Source organism: Solanum tuberosum, unplaced genomic scaffold (genome assembly GCF_000226075.1).
Source record: "Solanum tuberosum cultivar DM 1-3 516 R44 unplaced genomic scaffold, SolTub_3.0 scf00068, whole genome shotgun sequence".
Classification (NCBI taxonomy): Eukaryota; Viridiplantae; Streptophyta; class Magnoliopsida; order Solanales; family Solanaceae; genus Solanum; species Solanum tuberosum.
Window position 1 is genome coordinate 897,713 of NW_006238994.1, and position 18,970 is coordinate 916,682.

General features: G+C 33.8%; 2 protein-coding genes across 2 annotated transcripts in view; both read left to right on the plus strand.

The window, feature by feature from the left end:
• The window catches only part of LOC102578625 (serine carboxypeptidase-like 40), a 21,668-nt gene extending 10,959 nt beyond the window's left edge, over positions 1–10,709 (plus strand). The window contains exons 3-11 of the mRNA XM_015307840.1: positions 6,136–6,227; positions 8,667–8,974; positions 9,054–9,161; positions 9,262–9,536; positions 9,621–9,872; positions 9,961–10,070; positions 10,172–10,267; positions 10,358–10,463; positions 10,560–10,709. Of these exons, the coding sequence (XP_015163326.1) occupies positions 6,136–6,227; positions 8,667–8,974; positions 9,054–9,161; positions 9,262–9,536; positions 9,621–9,872; positions 9,961–10,070; positions 10,172–10,267; positions 10,358–10,463; positions 10,560–10,709 (1,497 nt within the window). The remainder of the gene's footprint in view (positions 1–6,135; positions 6,228–8,666; positions 8,975–9,053; positions 9,162–9,261; positions 9,537–9,620; positions 9,873–9,960; positions 10,071–10,171; positions 10,268–10,357; positions 10,464–10,559) is intronic.
• Positions 10,710–11,456: 747 nt separating this feature from the next.
• LOC102578960 (F-box/WD-40 repeat-containing protein At3g52030-like) overlaps positions 11,457–18,970 on the plus strand; it is a 14,281-nt gene continuing 6,767 nt past the window's right edge. The window contains exons 1-8 of the mRNA NM_001315540.1: positions 11,457–11,684; positions 11,801–12,001; positions 13,085–13,139; positions 14,127–14,225; positions 15,132–15,235; positions 15,685–15,774; positions 16,298–16,437; positions 17,717–17,801. Coding sequence (NP_001302469.1) covers positions 11,506–11,684; positions 11,801–12,001; positions 13,085–13,139; positions 14,127–14,225; positions 15,132–15,235; positions 15,685–15,774; positions 16,298–16,437; positions 17,717–17,801 — 953 coding nt within the window. The 5' untranslated portion in view covers positions 11,457–11,505. The remainder of the gene's footprint in view (positions 11,685–11,800; positions 12,002–13,084; positions 13,140–14,126; positions 14,226–15,131; positions 15,236–15,684; positions 15,775–16,297; positions 16,438–17,716; positions 17,802–18,970) is intronic.

The following is an 18,970-nucleotide window of genomic DNA, read 5'->3' on the forward strand; positions in this document are numbered from 1 at the left end:
TTTTGTATATGTATAGTGAAATATACATATTTATGTTTGCTATGGAGCGCAATTATGCAAACTTTGCTATAGCATACAAATATGGATTTTGTGTTTGCTATATGTGAAAGTTGTTCTTGAAATAAACCTTAGATAAAGTATCAAATTAAAAAAAAGTAACTTTCACATATATCAAACACAAAATTCATATTTCTATGCTATAACAAAGTTTGCATAATTGCGCTTCATAGCAAACATATATATGTATAATTCGCTATACATATACAAAAAAAACAGTTGTATAATTCGCTATACATATACAAAGAAGACAGTTGTATAATTCACTATACATATACAAAAGAAAGCAGTTGTATACGGAAGATCAATTGTATAATCTGTGTATGTATAAAAACGAGAAAGAGAGAAAGGTAAAAGAAAACTGGACAGAGAAATATTTGTATTATATAATTATAAGTATATAGGACGTAAGATATATGTATTTGCATGTGTATATGCAATTTTTCTCTCGCTTTATACAAATAGAAGCGCAATTTATACATTTCGTTTCTGTTTGTATAAGCGAGAGAGGCGAGGGTGGCGAGTGAGATTTGAGAGAGTGGCGAGCGAGATCTGGGAGAGGGAAGAGAGGGGAACGAAAATATATGTATATATACAATTTTCTCTCGCTTTTATACAAACACAAATGTATAAAATGCATTTGTGTTTGTATAAAAGCGAAAAAGGCGAGTGAGATTGCCACCAAACGAGAGTGGCGAGCGAGATTCTACCAGGGAGAGTGGCGAAAATAGCAATAGTTTGCTATAGGGTACAGTTAAATCAAAATATAGTTATAACATTTAATTTGAATTAATAATTTGCTATTATATACAATTTTCCCTTATTTCAATTAAACACTTCAATATTATTAAAGAAGTATTCATTAAACACAAATAAGTGGTGTGGCGCATGTGCAACATACTTTTCCGAAAAAATAGTTTCTTTTAATGTTTTTTCTGTCTTCATTTTCCGTTTATCTCTTGTCACCATTAATACCACCACCATTCGCCGCCATCACTGTCACCACCGACCTTCCCTGTTCCTTCATTCATTTGAATCCTCGAGAATTCGGCAGAGTAATTAAGGCGAAATTAGCAAAACTAAACAAGTTGACAAAAATCAAAATTTACATTTTCAAGTTCAATTGTATTTGTTTTTGTTGTTATCTGAAATCCCTACAATTTGAGTCAATTTAGTTTAATAAAATTAAGAAAAGGAAATAGACTCAAATGATTGAATTTTGAAAAAAGCTCATTTATGTCATCTGCTTAAAGTTTGACTTATCTATGTCATTTTCGTTTGGAAAAAAAGCTCATTCGTGCCATTATTAATTAATTGAAAAAAGTTTTGGTTTCGCAAAATATTTTTTTACTCATGGTCAATTACGATTCAGTCATGTCATTGATTAAATCACTTTTTTTAAAAATAAAAAGGCTCAAATATACTATCGAACTTTGTGAAAAGGTTCATCTATATCATACATTAAAAGTTTGGCTCATCTATGTCATTTCAGTTAACAAATAATGGCATGGGTGAACTTTTTCTCAAACGAAAATGACATGGATGAACAAAACTTTTAACAGAAATCATAAGTGAACATTTTTTTCTCAAAATTTGATAAAAATATTTGACCCTTTTCGTATAAAAAAAAATAACTATCAAGAGCTTCATGATACAAAATAATGATAAAATTAGATAATGGTATCTAACATAAAAACCACTGGTCTAACATACATGAAAACAAAGAGGCATGGACTAAAGCCATACATCTAGAGTATTTTGTAACAAAATATAGGAAAAACAGATAGACATATCTCTGAATTATTGAAAATAGTATACGTATATCCTTTGTTATACTATCGAGACATCAGAGTTCTTACCGTCCAAAATGTGAAATACTTTCTGTTGTGCCGTAATTTTCCTATCTTTAGAAAAATCACATTTTTGAAATGTTCTAAGTATAAAACACTAAAAGGAAAATACTTAGAAAAGAGTCGCCACTTAATTTTTTGAAGAAACTAAGAAAACTTACAATTTTCAAAGATTTAAACAGAAAAAAAATCATTTGAAAATACCAAAGAGGGTTCGGGGTTCAATTTACACTTCGAGAAGGGTTTAAGCATTCGAAGTGTCCGCTAACATGCGGTTGACCTGCGACTTGACTAAAGATATATATGACTATTTTTAGAAAAAATAATTTAACATAAAAATATATAATAATTTACACTATTCGATTAAGTTTGAAAATATAACTAAGGAATGAACCATTTTATTCTATCTTTTTAGAGGAAGAGACCTAAAAGGAAAATATTTGAATTAAGGTGCAAGTGATTAGAAAATAAAATAAAAACTAGACTAATTAGAATTTATTTAATTCATTTTAAAATAAAAAATAACTAAGTAAGTATTTATTTATTTATTCATTTACACTATTAGATTAACTTTGAGAAAATAGTTAAACAAAGAGCGCTTTTTTATTAAGAAAATTGGACCTTAATTGAAACATTTGAATTAGAGACAAGTAATTAGAATTTTAAAGAAACTAAATTAATTGGTTTCTATTTGAGTCATTTTTTGATTTATGAAAAAAAACTATTTTAAACTAAATAAAACAAATGACTAAAGATTTTAAATGAAAATACAAAAATTGATAAAAATAAGATTTTTGTTAGAAACAAAAAGACACAAAGAGATAGTTCGTCTTTTGGGGAATTCGACTAAGTTGATTTGCGATTATAAAGTTAGAGTTAAACAATGAATAATAAATAATCACAATTATATAATTAAAGAGTAAGGGAGAAAATGAATTTGGGCCTCCTTTTGGGCCAAATTCGTTGGAATTTTTTGGGTTTTAACCCAATCCCGGTTTTGGTATACAGTGGATGTATATCAGTGTATATGACCGCATATATTAGCTCTTTTTCAGATATTTCTTGCTTCCAAACATATATATTCCGCATCAGCCCTGTATTCCTGCGTTTTTGACCTGTATATCAGTGTATACAACATGTATACGACTCATTGTTTGGCTCTAAACATCCATGTTTTCTGTTTTCCAGCCTTGTGCTTCAGTTTTCTTTGCCCGGCTGACCCGGATTATGAAGAAAAATAAATAAATTGAGCCTTTGTGGCTCAACTCGAGGATGCTAGGAAGAGAAGTCTATCATGAACTCGGAAAGGATTCACATGCAACAAAAATAAGCAACTTATAAGCAACAACTCACATTAATTAAAAATAGGAAAATAAAGATGCACATCTTTGTGCTACTGTCCAGACTCCAAAATATCAAAATGATGACACAAATAAATCTTATTTAACACTTATCAAGACTAGAAACCAATAATTTGGGCATAAAGAAACACTAAACACATTTAAGAACCGAAGATTATTAGGTAGTAACAACTAGCCACCGATATTAACTAAACTTAACTTCTAAATGACAATTCCTAACAAACAATGAAGAAGAGGAAAGGAAGCAAATTGTTAATCACAAACCTTAGGGGGTGACAATTTCATCAATGCCAATAATTACAAGCCTCTTAGGGAGTTAGATAAAACAACAAGAGATGTCAAAGAGAGGAAAAAAAATTAAAAAAAATCTTGGGGATTATTCTCCAATTAATCTCCGAATAGATAGACACTGTGAATACATTTGAAAAAAAAAGTGCCGTATTGGCTATTACCCAAATAACAACCATGAGGCATTTACGGAAGTCCCAATATACACAAAAATAAGTATGCTTTATAAATGAGAAATTCACTACTCAAATTAATCCGACATAACAAAGAGCAAGCAATGAATACTTAAGTAATTAGGTGGCTATTCTGCTCAACTTGAAGTCAACTAATTACTTCATAAATGATAGGATCCAAATCAGAATATATCAAGAACAAACGAATTCAAGACGAGAAAAAAAAGAGACATGGTTCTAAATGAGCGTAACGAATTCAAGCATGGCAAGCTAAATGACGATATAACAGACTCCAAGCCAATAGGAGAAAAGGAGAAAGAGACAGCCAAACCAATTTAGACATGGATAGGAAAATTTAGCTTAGCATGACTCTAAATGAGGACGAAAGCAACATACAAACAGAGCTTTGTAAGAATAGCCTAAATTTTGACAAGGGAAATCAATGCCAAAACAAATATTTCAGTAACATAAGAATGTACATCTTATTGACTCATTTTATCATTTCAACCGAATCAAACTCGTCACATGCTAACTAGTTAGGAAGACTATCAAAGGAATAAACAACCAACAACATTAGAAAAAAAAAAAACAAGATTCTAGAGACACAAAACTTAATTAGCGACCAAACACAAGCATATGATTTCTAATCGCGTATATATCGTGTTGGAATAGGAGAGATAAAAAAAATAATTAAAAAAATTACCTTTATGTGAGCAGCGAACGGGAGCTAACGAGTTGGAGAGTAGCGACTTCCTTTCGGAATTTAGAATAAAGGACTAAATGTGAAATTCTAAAGTGTAAAACGACTATTTACCGAAAGCTCAAACTCAAAACTCTCTCCTTTCTCCTTGAATGTAAATGGCTATTTATAGGGAAGATCGAGGCAGGTTTAAGGGGGTAAAATTCGTTTGAATTTTGAATCTACCCGTTCCTTTTCGAGGCAACAGTGGAAGGGATGGGGAAAATAGTGACTTCCGCGAAAAGGGGACGACGAAATGATCGATTAGGGACTGCTAGGGTATGGGTTCGCAGAGTAGTTGGATGGGATTTTCGGATTTGCTGAGATTTTTCTGGGTTGCGTCTGGAGGAAGAAGACGAGTATGGGAAGTGGGGTCGGTTTCTGCGTGAAAAGGGAAGAAGAACGAAGAGTACAGGGGTCGTATGGTATGCTGTATTGTATTGTTATGTTGGATGGGTTTCTTTTGTGTTGTGGGCTGAATGAGTTTGGGAATGTATATGGATTTTATTGTTGGGCTGCTGGGAATGTTGTGGGCTGCTGAAAAAAATGGGCCCAAAACTTGGTCTCTTAAATGGAGTTAAGGATAAAACAAAATTGGTTGGGAATCAAATTAAGATTTGACCCTATGAATTTAAATTATAGTCAATTGGAATTTTAAAAACATAGCCAAACTTAGTTAAGAATTAATACAATTAATTTACGAGCTTCTTAATCTTAACAAAATAAAATAATTAATTTAACTATAAACCAGATAATTAAAAATTATAACCATAATTTTAAACAACTAATTCAATAAAAAATAAAATCTTTTTGAGATGATTTTTTGAATATTTATAAAATACACTAATTATATATAATTATATAGAGCATATATATTATCTAAAAATTATAAAAATGACAAACTATTTAGAATAACTTGCAAACTATATTATTATATTTTTTGAATTTTATAAAACTAATTATTTTAAATCGTTTAAAATTGGAGAAGCTCGAAATGATTAATTTATATTGTGGAGGGTCAAAATTGGGTGTCAACACTTATATCCTTCACATTAACGGACGGACACGTGTTATTATTTTGTGCATCCATTTGATTACTCACTTAATTTTAATCCAAAAAAAGATCACCTGGATTAAAAAATCCCGTCAAACAATTATCTAACTCACCCGCTCACTACACCCTGATAATATACCCAAATTCTTGTTTATTTTGTTGGGTTTTGGGTCTTTTTCCCTTTCTATATGGAGAAATAAAAGTCCAAGGTTTTGGGTCTTCCTTCTTTTCCTTTGTGGATAAATTTAGCCCAAATTTGACTAGCTCACTTTTGTCCATAAGCCCAATATTATGGTGCATATGTAAGCCTTTCTTTTAGGTCTTATTTAGAGAAGAATCACAAGAGTTTGAGAGCAGCCATATAGAGAGAAAAGTGAGAAAGTGCAGATTTTCGCACAAGCCCTAGCCAATTTCAAATCGTGATTCCCGCTTCGTTTCTTGTCCGATTGAGCTGATTTTTGGATAGCTTGTTCTTTTCAACTTAATATTTGATTGGGAACTGAGAGAGGGTGATTTGGAGTCCTGTAGCTCCAGATTTTAGCTCGTGAACAGTATTTGCAGGTTTGGTGTTTTTGCTTCTTTTAATTCTCTAGTTTTTGGTGCTATCTTGTAGTTGTGTTGCTCATTGTTTGGCACTTTGTTGGTAGCCATTTTGGAGAACACTTTTGTAACTCTTGTTGATTTTAGTGGAGCTTTGGCTTTGTGGTTTTTACTCTTCACACCGAAAATGTTTTCCACGTTAAAATTGGTGAGTTACGAAGCGATGCGTGCCAAAAACGCTCCGGAGCGTAAATTAAAGATGTATATCATAGTGCGTAGGTTTTAAAATTTGAGGTGTAAGCTCCAAGCTAAAAAACGCAAGTCCTGGACGTATATGCCCTAGGCGGGCGTTATTTTTTTAAATTATTTTTATTTTTGAACCTTTATTTTGTGCTTGAAATCATATTTTCTCAAATAGTAATTGTAATACTTTTTTTCTTCATTATTGGTTATTAATACCTTTTTCAAATAAAAATCATAATATCTTTTTATATATATTATAGGTTATTTTATTAAAATTTGTTTGTTCGATAATTGAAAGTTTCACTTTTGCTTATTTTCTTAGTAATTATAAAATTAAATATACATGAGACTATGCCCCTAGATCCATTAAACTTATGCCCCGTGTCTCGATGCTTACGTATCGCTCCGTATTACATTAAACGTCTCGTCTCACACCCCACTTTTAAAAACATTGATCCATAAGATAGCAAGCAGGATAATTGGTGATCTACCTACAACACAATTTTGATACAAAGCTAATCCATTAAAAAGAGCTGTCTTTTGTAGGGATACATAATCTTTTCTTTTTATCTACATTTTTGGTTGAAGGGGGAGGATGGGGGTAGTAGAGGGAGCCCTTGAATGTTCATAGCTGCATGTATAACCTTCTAGAGAGCACATCAGAATAGTTTTGTTAATTGTAAATTAATTACAAATTATATTCTCTGTAAAAGAAGTAAAAAAGAAAGATTTATATATATATATATATATTTGTTTCTCAGTCCTCAATTTTGTGGCTCAAGTGTCTCTTTACTTTCTGTACTGCTTGGTTATATATGGAAGTTTATCTCTTGTAATGTTTATGTGAAGAAAAGAGATTTCAATTATGCAGCTATTTCATATCCTCACAAGTTGTGGGTGTTTTGATTTGGGCGGGGCGGGGCTGGGCATAAAATATCGAAAATTGAATTATTGAATCAAATCAAATTTTTTGGTTATTTGATAATTCGGTATTTGGTATGTTATTCGGGAGTAAAATTTTAGAATTATGGTATTCGGGTTTGAATTTGGTATGAGACATTAGTACCATTTGGTATTCGGTATTTTCCGAATACCAAATTATTTACTTAATGAAGGTCATATATCAACATATCCATTACTCATTAGTACAAGTCCTAAGAGAAAGTTAAAGAATAAGCATGAATAATCGAGATATATGTCTTTTAGTTGTATCAATTTGCTTTTCTTGATGTCTTCTTACTTGTTGATCTTCCATTATATCGTGCCTCCACATAAAAAAAAATTAGAAATGATTTGAGAAATAGTATTAACTATGTATACAATTGACTATAACTTCAATATGGTATTACCAAATACCGTACCAAACCAAAATTTAAAATTTTGATATTTGGTATCTACTTTTAACTACCAATTATCGAATCACCAAATCCGAAATTTGAGAAACCCGAACCAAGTATCGAATTCCCACCCCTAGATTTGGGTATATAGGAGAAATGAAGAAGAATTTGGGGGTGTTTAGATTTTGGTATATTATTAGGGTGTTACTGAGTGAGTTAGATAATTATTTGAGCGGGTCTTTTTTAATCCGAATGGTCTTTCTTTGTGGGTTCAAATTAAGTGAATAATCGAGTAGATGCACATGATGATGACACGTGTCCGTCTGTTAGTGTGAAAGATACAAAAGCTCCACTTCTTGAACGACAAGGACTCTGGTGTCTCAATAGTATTACAAAGGATATACATATATCATTTTCGATAGTTCAGGTGTATATATGTCACTTTTTCCTAAAATGTAATCACAAATATTTATTTGTAAAAGAAACATGAAAATATATAATACTTTACGTGCATCTTCAGACATTCTAATTATTGATACCTTGTTTATAAATTGTGATTTGCTTATTTGATAAGATCGTAAGAATTGAGAAAGTTTGAATAGTTTTTCACAAACTCGAGTTTTCATAATTATGAAAAAGAAAAAATATAACTCATGTTACATTGAAACTATATTTGGTATAAAATTATGCATATTAGACCATTCCTTAATTTCATACAAGTAATTACCATTTTTTTTATATTTAAATTAATAATACTTATTTTATTAAGTAAAAGACATCAATAACTAATATTTGGCATGATGCATAATTAAAGAAAGTTATATCATAATATCACTAACCGCTCCAATTCGATTTCTCTTCCAAAATAGCATGAGAATCAAATCTTGATCATAATGATACAATTACATGATAAATACCATTTTCTAACTCTGCTTTTCAATAGTAAAAACCATAGAACAATGGGAAAATTTACTCTCTTCTTCCTTGTTTTTATCCTGTTTTTGTCCAATTTTGTTGCTTCAAGCCTTGGAAAAAAGCAAGGTGATGTTCTTGGCAAATTTTACAAGGCCAAACAAAAGAATTCACCCTATGGCAAGAGTTATTTTAAGGCGGCAGGCGATGAAAATGTAGAATTAGACAAAGTTATTCTTCCACAGGAGGGATCAAAAGCAAAAGATTGGATCAATAAATTGCCTGGACAACCACCAGTAAAGTTTCAACAATATGGTGGTTATGTTACTGTCAATCAATCTGCTGGTCGTGCTTTCTATTATTACTTCACTGAAGCTGAAAATTCCGAGGCATTGCCGTTGCTTCTTTGGCTTAATGGAGGTATATACATACAACATTTCTCTATATTTAATTGTGTCATACTATATAGTTTTGATATAACATATTTTTCTTTCTGCAGGTCCTGGTTGTTCTTCTATGGCATATGGGGCAATGGAGGAACTTGGACCATTTAGAGTTAATAGTGATGGGAAAACATTACACAGGAATAGTTATGCGTGGAACCGTGGTAATTAAACAAAATAATTCCCTTTTTGTATGAAATTTCAGTTAATATTTGGTAATTATTTGAGAAATTATTGTATTAATTAGTTCTCCTATTGAATTAGCTGCCAATGTGTTGTTCTTGGAGTCACCTGCTGGAGTAGGATTTTCATATACAAATACAAGCAGTGATCTCAACACAACTGGAGATAGTAGAACCGCTAATGATAATGTTGTGTTTTTACTCAATTGGCTCGAGAGATTTCCCGAGTACAAGAACAGAGATTTTTACATTTCTGGTGAGAGTTATGCTGGACATTATGTACCTCAATTGGCACATGAAATTCTTAAGCATAACAAGCTAGCAAACAAGACTCTTATCAATCTTAAAGGAATAATTGTAAGTGATCTCTAATTTAACCGGTCTGTTACAACATGTTAAATTACACTGACAATATTAAATTGTTGTAACTACAAATTGCAGATTGGGAATGCAGTGATCAATGATGATACAGACATAATAGGAATGTATGAATACTTTGCATCTCATGCATTAATTTCAGATGAAACTTATCATGACATCCAGAATAGTTGTTTCGTCCAAAACTACAACGAGAGCAAGTGCAATAGTGCAATTGCAATTTCAGACAACAATATCAACCATCTTGACATCTACAACATTTATTTTCCCCTTTGTAAGAATGGCAATCTCACGAAATACCCAAAGATACCGCCAGTAAGTGTGACAAATATCTACATTCTATCATGTATAAAATAATGCAGAAACAGTGATATTAAGTTAATTGTTTATGCAGCCATTGCAGATTGACCCCTGCTCGGCGGATTACATTTATGCTTACTTGAACAGGCGGGATGTTCAAGATGCACTCCATGCCAATGTTACCAACATCAAATATGAGTGGGAATCTTGCAGGTTATTAGCACTCCAACACATTAATCCCATACAGAAATACAAACATGTACAATTTCCAATTTTCATTAGTCGTCAACACTCATAATTCTTTTCCATTTCAGCAATTCACTCTTTTACAATTGGAAAGACAGCCCAGTTACTATAGTTCCTCTCCTCAGGGAGTCTTTGGAAAATGGTGTTCGAGTGTGGATTTTTAGGTAATTTTGTTCCTTATTACACTAGTACTTTTTTTACTTTCTGATCATCTTATCACAAAATGTGTTACTAACAAAAAATTGTACTTGCAGTGGTGATACAGATGGAAGGGTGCCTGTAACTTCTTCAAAGAGATCTATACAAGCAATGAACCTTACAGTAGATCAACCGTGGCGTTCTTGGTTGAATGGAGGAGAGGTAAAAAACACTAATTGCTCGTCAAACAACTATTGCTCACCAATGTTTTTAACTTAATGAAATTAATAATTTTGTTTGGATAATTATATGTTGCAGGTTGGAGGATATGTTGAGACATATAAAGGAGGTCTAACATTTGCAACAGTAAGAGGCGCGGGACATGAAGTTCCAAGTTATCAGCCTGCTAGAGCCCTTTCCCTTATTTCTCACTTCCTTTCTGGCACATTACCCCCTGGAGATCATTAGTCTAGCACATCCTTTATTTGTGTAATTAACAATCATTTTAGACAAAGTTTAATACAACATAATGTGAGCACTTGATGTATCTTTTGACATATCTCTGTCTTTTTTTATTTTTGATTTTTCTTTTGGAACCTGTTGTGGCAAGCTGGGTTCAGACGTTTAAATAAGTAGAAATTCGTGGCAATTCAAGCATTAATTGTACAAGGTCTTCTTGCATTAGTAGAAATGTCAATCAAATGTCAAGTTCCGAATATTGTCACGCTTAATATAGCCAAGACGACGTCAAATGTTTAGCAATATCAGGGCAACTAGCAATAATAAAATGAGATCAAAAGTTCAAATAGCAACTTGAAATGATCTTTATTATTTATATAAACCACCCTTATCAACTTAAAAAGGGGACAAGTGCACAAATAACCAATTTTGGAATCAAATTGCGGTGTTCACAAATATATGAGCTTAACCACTTCGAAATCAACTTTATGTATATGTAATTGAAGTCATAAAAATTTGCCTACGAATTTATAAAGTTTCAAATATATGTTCGAAACTATAAATAACATTCTTAAAATTTAAACTACGAATCTTCATTCTTACTAATATTTTCAAAAAAAATCTAATAACGCCCGGTCAACTCGATTTAAAATTTAGGAGACTTCGAATACAAAAGTTTTAAAGGATGGCTACATCTTAAATAGTACTGTGAAATAGGCTAGGGAATGAAATTACTTGGAAAATAAATGAAAATACAAAAGCCTCACCTCTTCCGTCTCTGCCCACACAACCGGATATTAGGAAAATGGACCCCAGTGCGGCGGCGCCAAAACTCCGGCAGCCGTCCACGGCGGGCACGGCAACCGTGAAGAGCAAAAAGAAGAAGACAACATCAGAAGCTCTCAGCCACGACGTTCTCTGCATCATCTTCTCCTTTCTCGACTTAGTCCAGCTCATTCGCTGCTCCGCCGTTTCTATTTCTTGGTACGACGTCAAATTTTGTTATCTGATGATAACAGTTGCATTTAATTTGTTCTGCTATTTGCTTAAGCCAATTACTGACTGACTTGCTTATTTTGCCCTTGTTTTGTCCTGTGAAGGAGTAAGGCTGTCAACAAATTGAAGTTGCATCAAACAGAATACTTCAAGCAGCAGCATAGTGATCCTAATGGCCTCATTGACGCATCTTTCTCTCAGAGATCATTGAGTGAACAAGCGGAGCAGCTGGCTATGGAACAACACAGATTGGCATTACAAAGGGCCCCTGCTAATGTTATTCAGTGGAAAGGTCATTCAGTAGGGTAAGCATTAAGATATCCATTTCGATTAGTTTTTCTTCTTTTCCATTTCAAACTTAAATAATGGTGATTCATGATTTATACTATGATCAACTATTTGAATATCTCATGGATTTAGTGCTTATTAGGGATATTTTGGTGTTAAATATCAGACTGGAACAGTTACGCACCTTATTAAAAAAAAATTACTCGAACCATCACATACCTTTTAAAAAAAATATTCAGACTGCAATGGTCCTCACTTGGTACAAAGACATAGCTAGAAGTTTTGACCTGTAAGCTTTAAGTTGAGAGCTAAAATGAAGAACATCTAATGAAACTTCAGCTTGAGGATAATGTGTTACTCTTCCCCCTAGTCTTTATAAGCAGCTTCTTTAGCTTTACATATAAATCATAAAAATTCTTTACCGTGAAAATCTTGCATTAAAAATCTACTTCCACAGTTTTGCTTTTGTTATCATGGAATCAATCAGTTTATCATTCTTTAGATTCAGTATCATATGGCATAGCATTTGGCTGCTAATATTTGTTAGCGACTTAGAAGTCAATCTCAGTCGCTGTAAATCTCATCACACACATTACATCCTCTCCGTTTTGACTGAGTTCACTGTCCTGACTCCCATTGCCATAGTAGATTGACTTCCTAGATATAAGCCGAATCTTCAGATAGAAGAAAATGTTTCCTTGTAATCACCCTAATAGAGATATTTTAATATAAGCAGTTCAACACTTCTAGTGCACTTACCTATTTTCTTGGAATATTAAAGTGATATTCGTATCTCAAATATATGGGATGAATTTTCCCCTAATATACAAGATAAAATTATTGAAGGATATGGAAAGATGAGGGAGAACTAATAAGAGTCTATTCAGCTAGTTCCTTTTCTCTCTCCTTTTTTTTTTTTGGTCTAATCATTCTGTCACACTTCCCAGAAATACCAAATGAACTTCAATTTCCTCCTGATCCACATAAGGTTAGCAAGGATTTTGAAAATTTCACCATAATAATAAGTGTTTCTAATTTGGCATTAAACCTACATATTGTGCATTTTATATGATCTTTTCTCTAACTTCAATTGCTACTAGGGTAAATCAGTGCAGAATGAAGATGGGAAAAGTCCTTACCGGTGTGGGTGACAAGGTAGATTCGCTTTTTACTATTAAGAATTATAAGAGTTAAAATACTTTACTGGTTTCTTTCCTTTAGCTGGAAAGTGCAAAATTTTATTACATTACCTACTAGGAAAATCATGTATGTTATCCATTTTCTCCCAGTAAGTTCTATGAGATAACTTTTGAACCTTTCTCAATGATCAGAACTTGTTGACGTGGGAAGCATAATGATGATGCCATGCTTCTGGTTTGATTGACCAAAATGCTTAATTATGATAAGTTCTGCACTCATACTTATACATGAGATTTACTGTAATAATACATGCGAAAGTATGATTTCATTAGAACTGCCTCTCTTCATTTCATCAAATCCTCCTCCTAATATGTCTTCCATGATTTCTCCTTTTCCTTCTAAGATACTTAAATTCTGCAGTTGAAATTAATCTGTATCATGCATAATGCTTGTTTCATCTGCATTTGTTAGATTCCCCATATTTGTTATGTTTGGGTGGCATAGTCCCATAGATTTTCTTTGGGCTTTTGTTGTCTATCAATCATCATGGCAAGAAAGCTTTATGATAAATCCAGTGCACAATGTGTGGCTGAGCAGCCTGGGAGCTTCGTGGGTGCTAGGTGGAGAGACATTCTTGTGCCTAATAAGTGAAGATGGCTGTTGTCTGTTGGTTTTGTAGAATAAATTTGGATAAAGTGTAACAGTTATACATCCTTGATCATCTTTCCTTTTTAATTCTCTGAAATATGTTGTAGGTATTTCTCTTTCTCGAGTTTATTGTGAATTGGATATCTTTGACAAGGGTCATTGTTTCTCTGAAGTACTACCACATCAATTGCTATCGTGTATCTTGTTATTCATTACTTGTATATTTTCTCCCGGAAAATATTGATATTCATGAGCATGACTAGTCTTTTGCCATTGGCCACAAGTCTCTGCATGCCTTGCTTACAGCAAAAAGGACACGGTTTTAAAGTTACATTTTACACTTCTTTGATCCAGGTCATGCGTCTCTGGTCGGCAGAAAGCTGCAAATGTTTGGATGAATATTTCCTTGTCGATAAAGCCCCCTTAATTGATTTTGATTTTGACGAGGGCAAGGTGAGTTCAATATAGTTTACATTTTATTGTATCTTTTATGGTAAGATTAGTTATATTAATTAAACTTTGATCACGTATTACTAATTTTATATACCTTATTTAATTTATTGTAAAGTTGTGCACTTCTTCACTTTAAAGAACTGTTAGCTTCACTGCATGCTTTTCGTTTCAAACCCTATGGATCTCGTCGCTTTTTTTTTTCTCTAAGCTTTTCGCTCTTAAAGATACTCACAATAAGAGGATGAAGAGTGTGAAGGAGTTGAACAGTATGTCCTCATTAGACAACAACATGAGATGTAAGACTAAGAAGTGCGAGCTAATACTGTGAGGTCAATTAACACTATCACTGGAAACAATCATTTTACCACTGCAATGCCGAGGAAGGGAGGAACTATTGTTTTCAAACTAAAATTGTATGCATTTGGTTTGGTATCCTCTAGCAGTTTTCTCAATCAAAATTATTGTGCAACAACTGGACACACTGCACATTTTCATGAAGTTTTACCTTTATTGGCCCCAAAGCCATAAAGTTTTATGTGAAAGAGCTCATTTATCTTCAGGGGTGGTACAGGTTTGTCCTGGTTGAAGTTTCCTCTTTTGCACAATAAAGTACATAAACAAGTGGGCATTAAACTCATTGCTACATTTAACTAGGACATTATAGGCAGCAGTTTAGATTAAGACAGTCTTTCTCTGTAAGTTGTAACACTTTTGAACGGGAGCTACACTTTTGTTGTAGTATACCTGTGGATATATAGACTAAAGTTACCAGTTTCAAACCAAAAAAAAACTCATTGCTGCATTTGCTCATTATAACCAATGACAGGATGAAGTATCTTTTTTGGCCTCATTAATCAGGTCTAACATACACTTTCTGTATATGATATTGGAAATGTTTTTGTACAGGTTGTTGGTTTAGTTGGCACCCGTATATGCATCTGGAATCGTACAGAGGCAAGAAATGTATTTTCCTCACGTGAGAACTTATTTACTAAGGCCCTCTGTATGCGGTGTGTAACCTCTTTGTTATTCATCTTTTTTACTTTCGTAAAAGTTCCATCAGCAATGAGGGAAGAGGCAATTTCAATGTCGTAATCACGTTCTTTAATAATTGACTTACAGTATCTTAACTGTTCTAGTTTTGGCTAAGATCTCTATGTCGTCCATATGAAGAAGAATCAAGCATTTGTTAAATGAAGAAAGTAGTTTAAACTTTTTTTGGGACTTCATTTGATTAAATGGTGCTAAAGGGACACCACCTCAGACCCCCTTGATATTGAGATTAGCCTTGTAAGAAAACCAGTAAGCATGTGTAAAGTTTTGAATTACTTGATGCTCTCTGTTTTGTTAACTGTCATAGCTCCATGTTTGAAAATCTGTGCTGCTTATGTGGTCTATCTTAGAGCTTAGGATGCTTCTTTTGTAGTTTGCTGATAGTAATTTCCTTGCTTCTTTCCAGTTATGTAGATCCTGAAGCTGTGATCGGATGTGAGGATGGAAAGGTTCGTGTATTTGACCTATACAGCAGAAAGTGTACCCAAATAATAAAGTATGATTCTGTTTCACGACTTACTTTGCATGCTTTGTGCACTAGTTGAGAAAAGGTTCAAATGATTTTCTCCTGGATCATTGCCTCTCTTGCACAATCGTGCACATAGACAATAAGAAGTTTTTAATCATTGCTCTATTGCTCATGTGCACATAGACAATAAGCTGTTTTGTGACGATAATCTAAATCATAATCGCTTTAATAGCTAACACAGAATTTATGCTTCTCTCTGCTAATCCCTCTGCCAGCACACACACACACACACACCTCCCTCCCCCAAACCACACAAAAAAACGAATCCTCTTTTTCCACTCTCCGAATCACTCTAAGGGTATTAATGGCCAGTGCCAACAAATTGTGATTTGTTCCTCTCTCCCTAACAGACATGCAGAATTGGTGCCTTCTCCTTCCTCCTGTCCAACCATATCTTTTGCAGTGTTTTTTTCCTTTCTTCAACCTTTTGATCCTAAAATAATATTCAAGACTAATATATAACTAACTTGTTTAGCTCTATTTCTTGCAGGATGCATCAGGGGCCTGTTTCTTGCTTAGCTTTTTCTGATGACCAATTGCTTGTTAGTGGTTCCTCCCTCGGCACCCTTTCACTATCAGATCTTTCTTCTGATCAGCGAGTTGTTCTACTGGGATCAACCTACTCTGCAGGTTTGTTAAATATATTTTGTCAGATCCACAATACACTCATAACTTATAGAACAATGCCTCTACATCCCTTGCCACTGATTTTTCTTTCCTGAATACCCATGAACACATAATTGGCTTCCTCAAGTCATTATCCTTGGGCAGATCCCCATAATTTGAATAACAAGCTTCTGCACCCAAGGTTGTGGCTTAGTGGTCAATGAAGTGGATTAAGAACCATGAGGTCACAGGTCACTTCCCAGCAAAGACAAACACATTTGGTAATTTCTTTCCATTTGTCTAAGCCTTAGTGTACAGTACCTGTGCTGGTGGTACCCCGTGAAATTAGTCGAGGTGCACGCAAGCTAGCCCGGACACCATGGATAATAATAATAACAACAACAACAACAACAAGCTATGGCATTTTACCTTGGACAGATCCCCATAATTTAAATAACAACACCCAAGGGTGTGGCTAAGTGGTCAATGAGGTGGGTTGAAAATCATGATGTTTAACACAGTCAAAAACACTAGGTGATTTCTTCCCATCTATCCTAACTTTTGTGAATAGAGTTACATGGTATTTGTTGTTTGAGGGAGGTGGCAGATATGCCGTATAATTAGTTGAGATGTGTAGCCGTAGATTTTCATACTGAGCCTGCTATACAGATTTCTTCTCATAAGAAGTGTTTTCTTTACTTCTAGTTCAAAGGGTATCCTTCGCATTTATCTAGTCTGCTTTTTAGCTTTGCTGGAAGAGAGAAGAGAAATGTAACATAAACTAGCTGGCTGTCTAGGGAACATATGGTTACTTTATGCTGCATTTGGCACTTTTAGCTTTTTCTAAATGTTTTTTTGGGGGAAAATCTGACGGTACTATGTTAATGACACAGCATGAGAACCCTAGAATCTATATTTTATACTTTGTAGAAAGTCTTCTTTATTTTTTTTAGTTGTAGAAATTATTTTCTGGTTTAGGTTATTCAAACTGATGTCTAATCAGTATCTAGTGAAGGCTTCCTAGCGTCAATCTGTGCTAGGAAGTGCACAAATGCCACATGCTTAACTAAGTAGATTATCTTGGGTGTATTTCTTTTAGAATCTTGATTCTCTTTGTAATCGGAATACTGATTTATTTTTCTTTCTATGCTTCTCAAATCTCCTGCCACAGGGATCAAGACTTTATGTTCCACCTCTAGCTAAATTAAATTATTTTTCATCTTTCTTTTAGAATGTTGATTTTCTCTTTGTTATCTGATTTCTTGTTTGTTTTCTTTTTCTGTTTTTGAATCTCTTCTGACAGGGGTCAAGACTTTGTGTTTCAACCCTAACTCCTATATGGTATTTGCTGGATCAACTGCTGGAAATGTGTCTTGTTGGGACCTCAGGTTTGCAGAACTAACTAAAACGTGAACCAACATTCTTACATGTGTTTTTCTACGGAACCCAGCCTTTCTGATCTTGTTCCATGCTTCTGTGCATTAACTGGTGTTTTTAATCCTTAGACAGTAGCTTTATCAATCCCTTTATATGTTGTTGCAGTTAATTGTAAATTAGGGATGTCTCATATTCGTAAATCTTTCTAGTCTGCTTATGAGTATGACAAGTTGCTCTATCTTCTTTTTTTGATGACTGTGGTGTTCGGGTCAGCTTTCGCGCACCTCGACTAATTTCACATCCCACCAGCAAAAAGTTGCTCAATCTCTTCATATAAGATTCCCCCAGAGTTCATCCTTCACTATTTAAAATTTTAAATATAGTTTCTGTGAGATTTGACTTATTGTAAATGCCACTTTAGCAACTAGTACAAGAACTTCAGAGATTTCAAATATAGGATATTTGTCACGCCCCGAGCCTACACCCTGGACGTGGCCGCCATTCGGAGACCATCGCTGGCCCCAAGCGGACCTTGGCCTGGCTTACTTAACTCAGCGGAAGACTTAACTCAACAGAATAAACTCAATGCAATAGTTTAAATGATAACATCTTAGCCAAAATGACAACTTATGTCTCAAAACAAAGTATCTGCAAATACATAGATGAGAGACTCAATACTAACTGTCTGACTGTCTATGAAGCCTCTATAATACTGAGATGAATGTTGGACAGACCCACAACATCCTAATAAAACAAAACTAGGAAAGCAAAATAACAGTCCTCCGGAATGCAAGGAGGCTCACCACTAACTCTGGAGTACTCAACTGGATCAACGGCGTGTTGAATGCTGATCCTGGTTACCTGTGTCTGCATCATAATAAGATGCAGGCCAACTGGCATCAGTACATTGAATGTACGAGTATGCGAGTTGGAAAGCTAAACAATAACTTAAGCTTGAAAAGAGTACAAAGGAACACTTACTTTGACTCTGTTTAACTCATGAACAACTGAAGTCAATATAAAGCAATAAGACACATGCAATATATATAAAGCTTGTAAAACAATATAAACAACTTAGTTTGTTAAAGATAAATCAATAACAAACTCAATTTTACTTAAATATAAAAGTAATATAACTTTTGTGGGAGATTCTCTAACCGACAACCACCACTATGAGCCT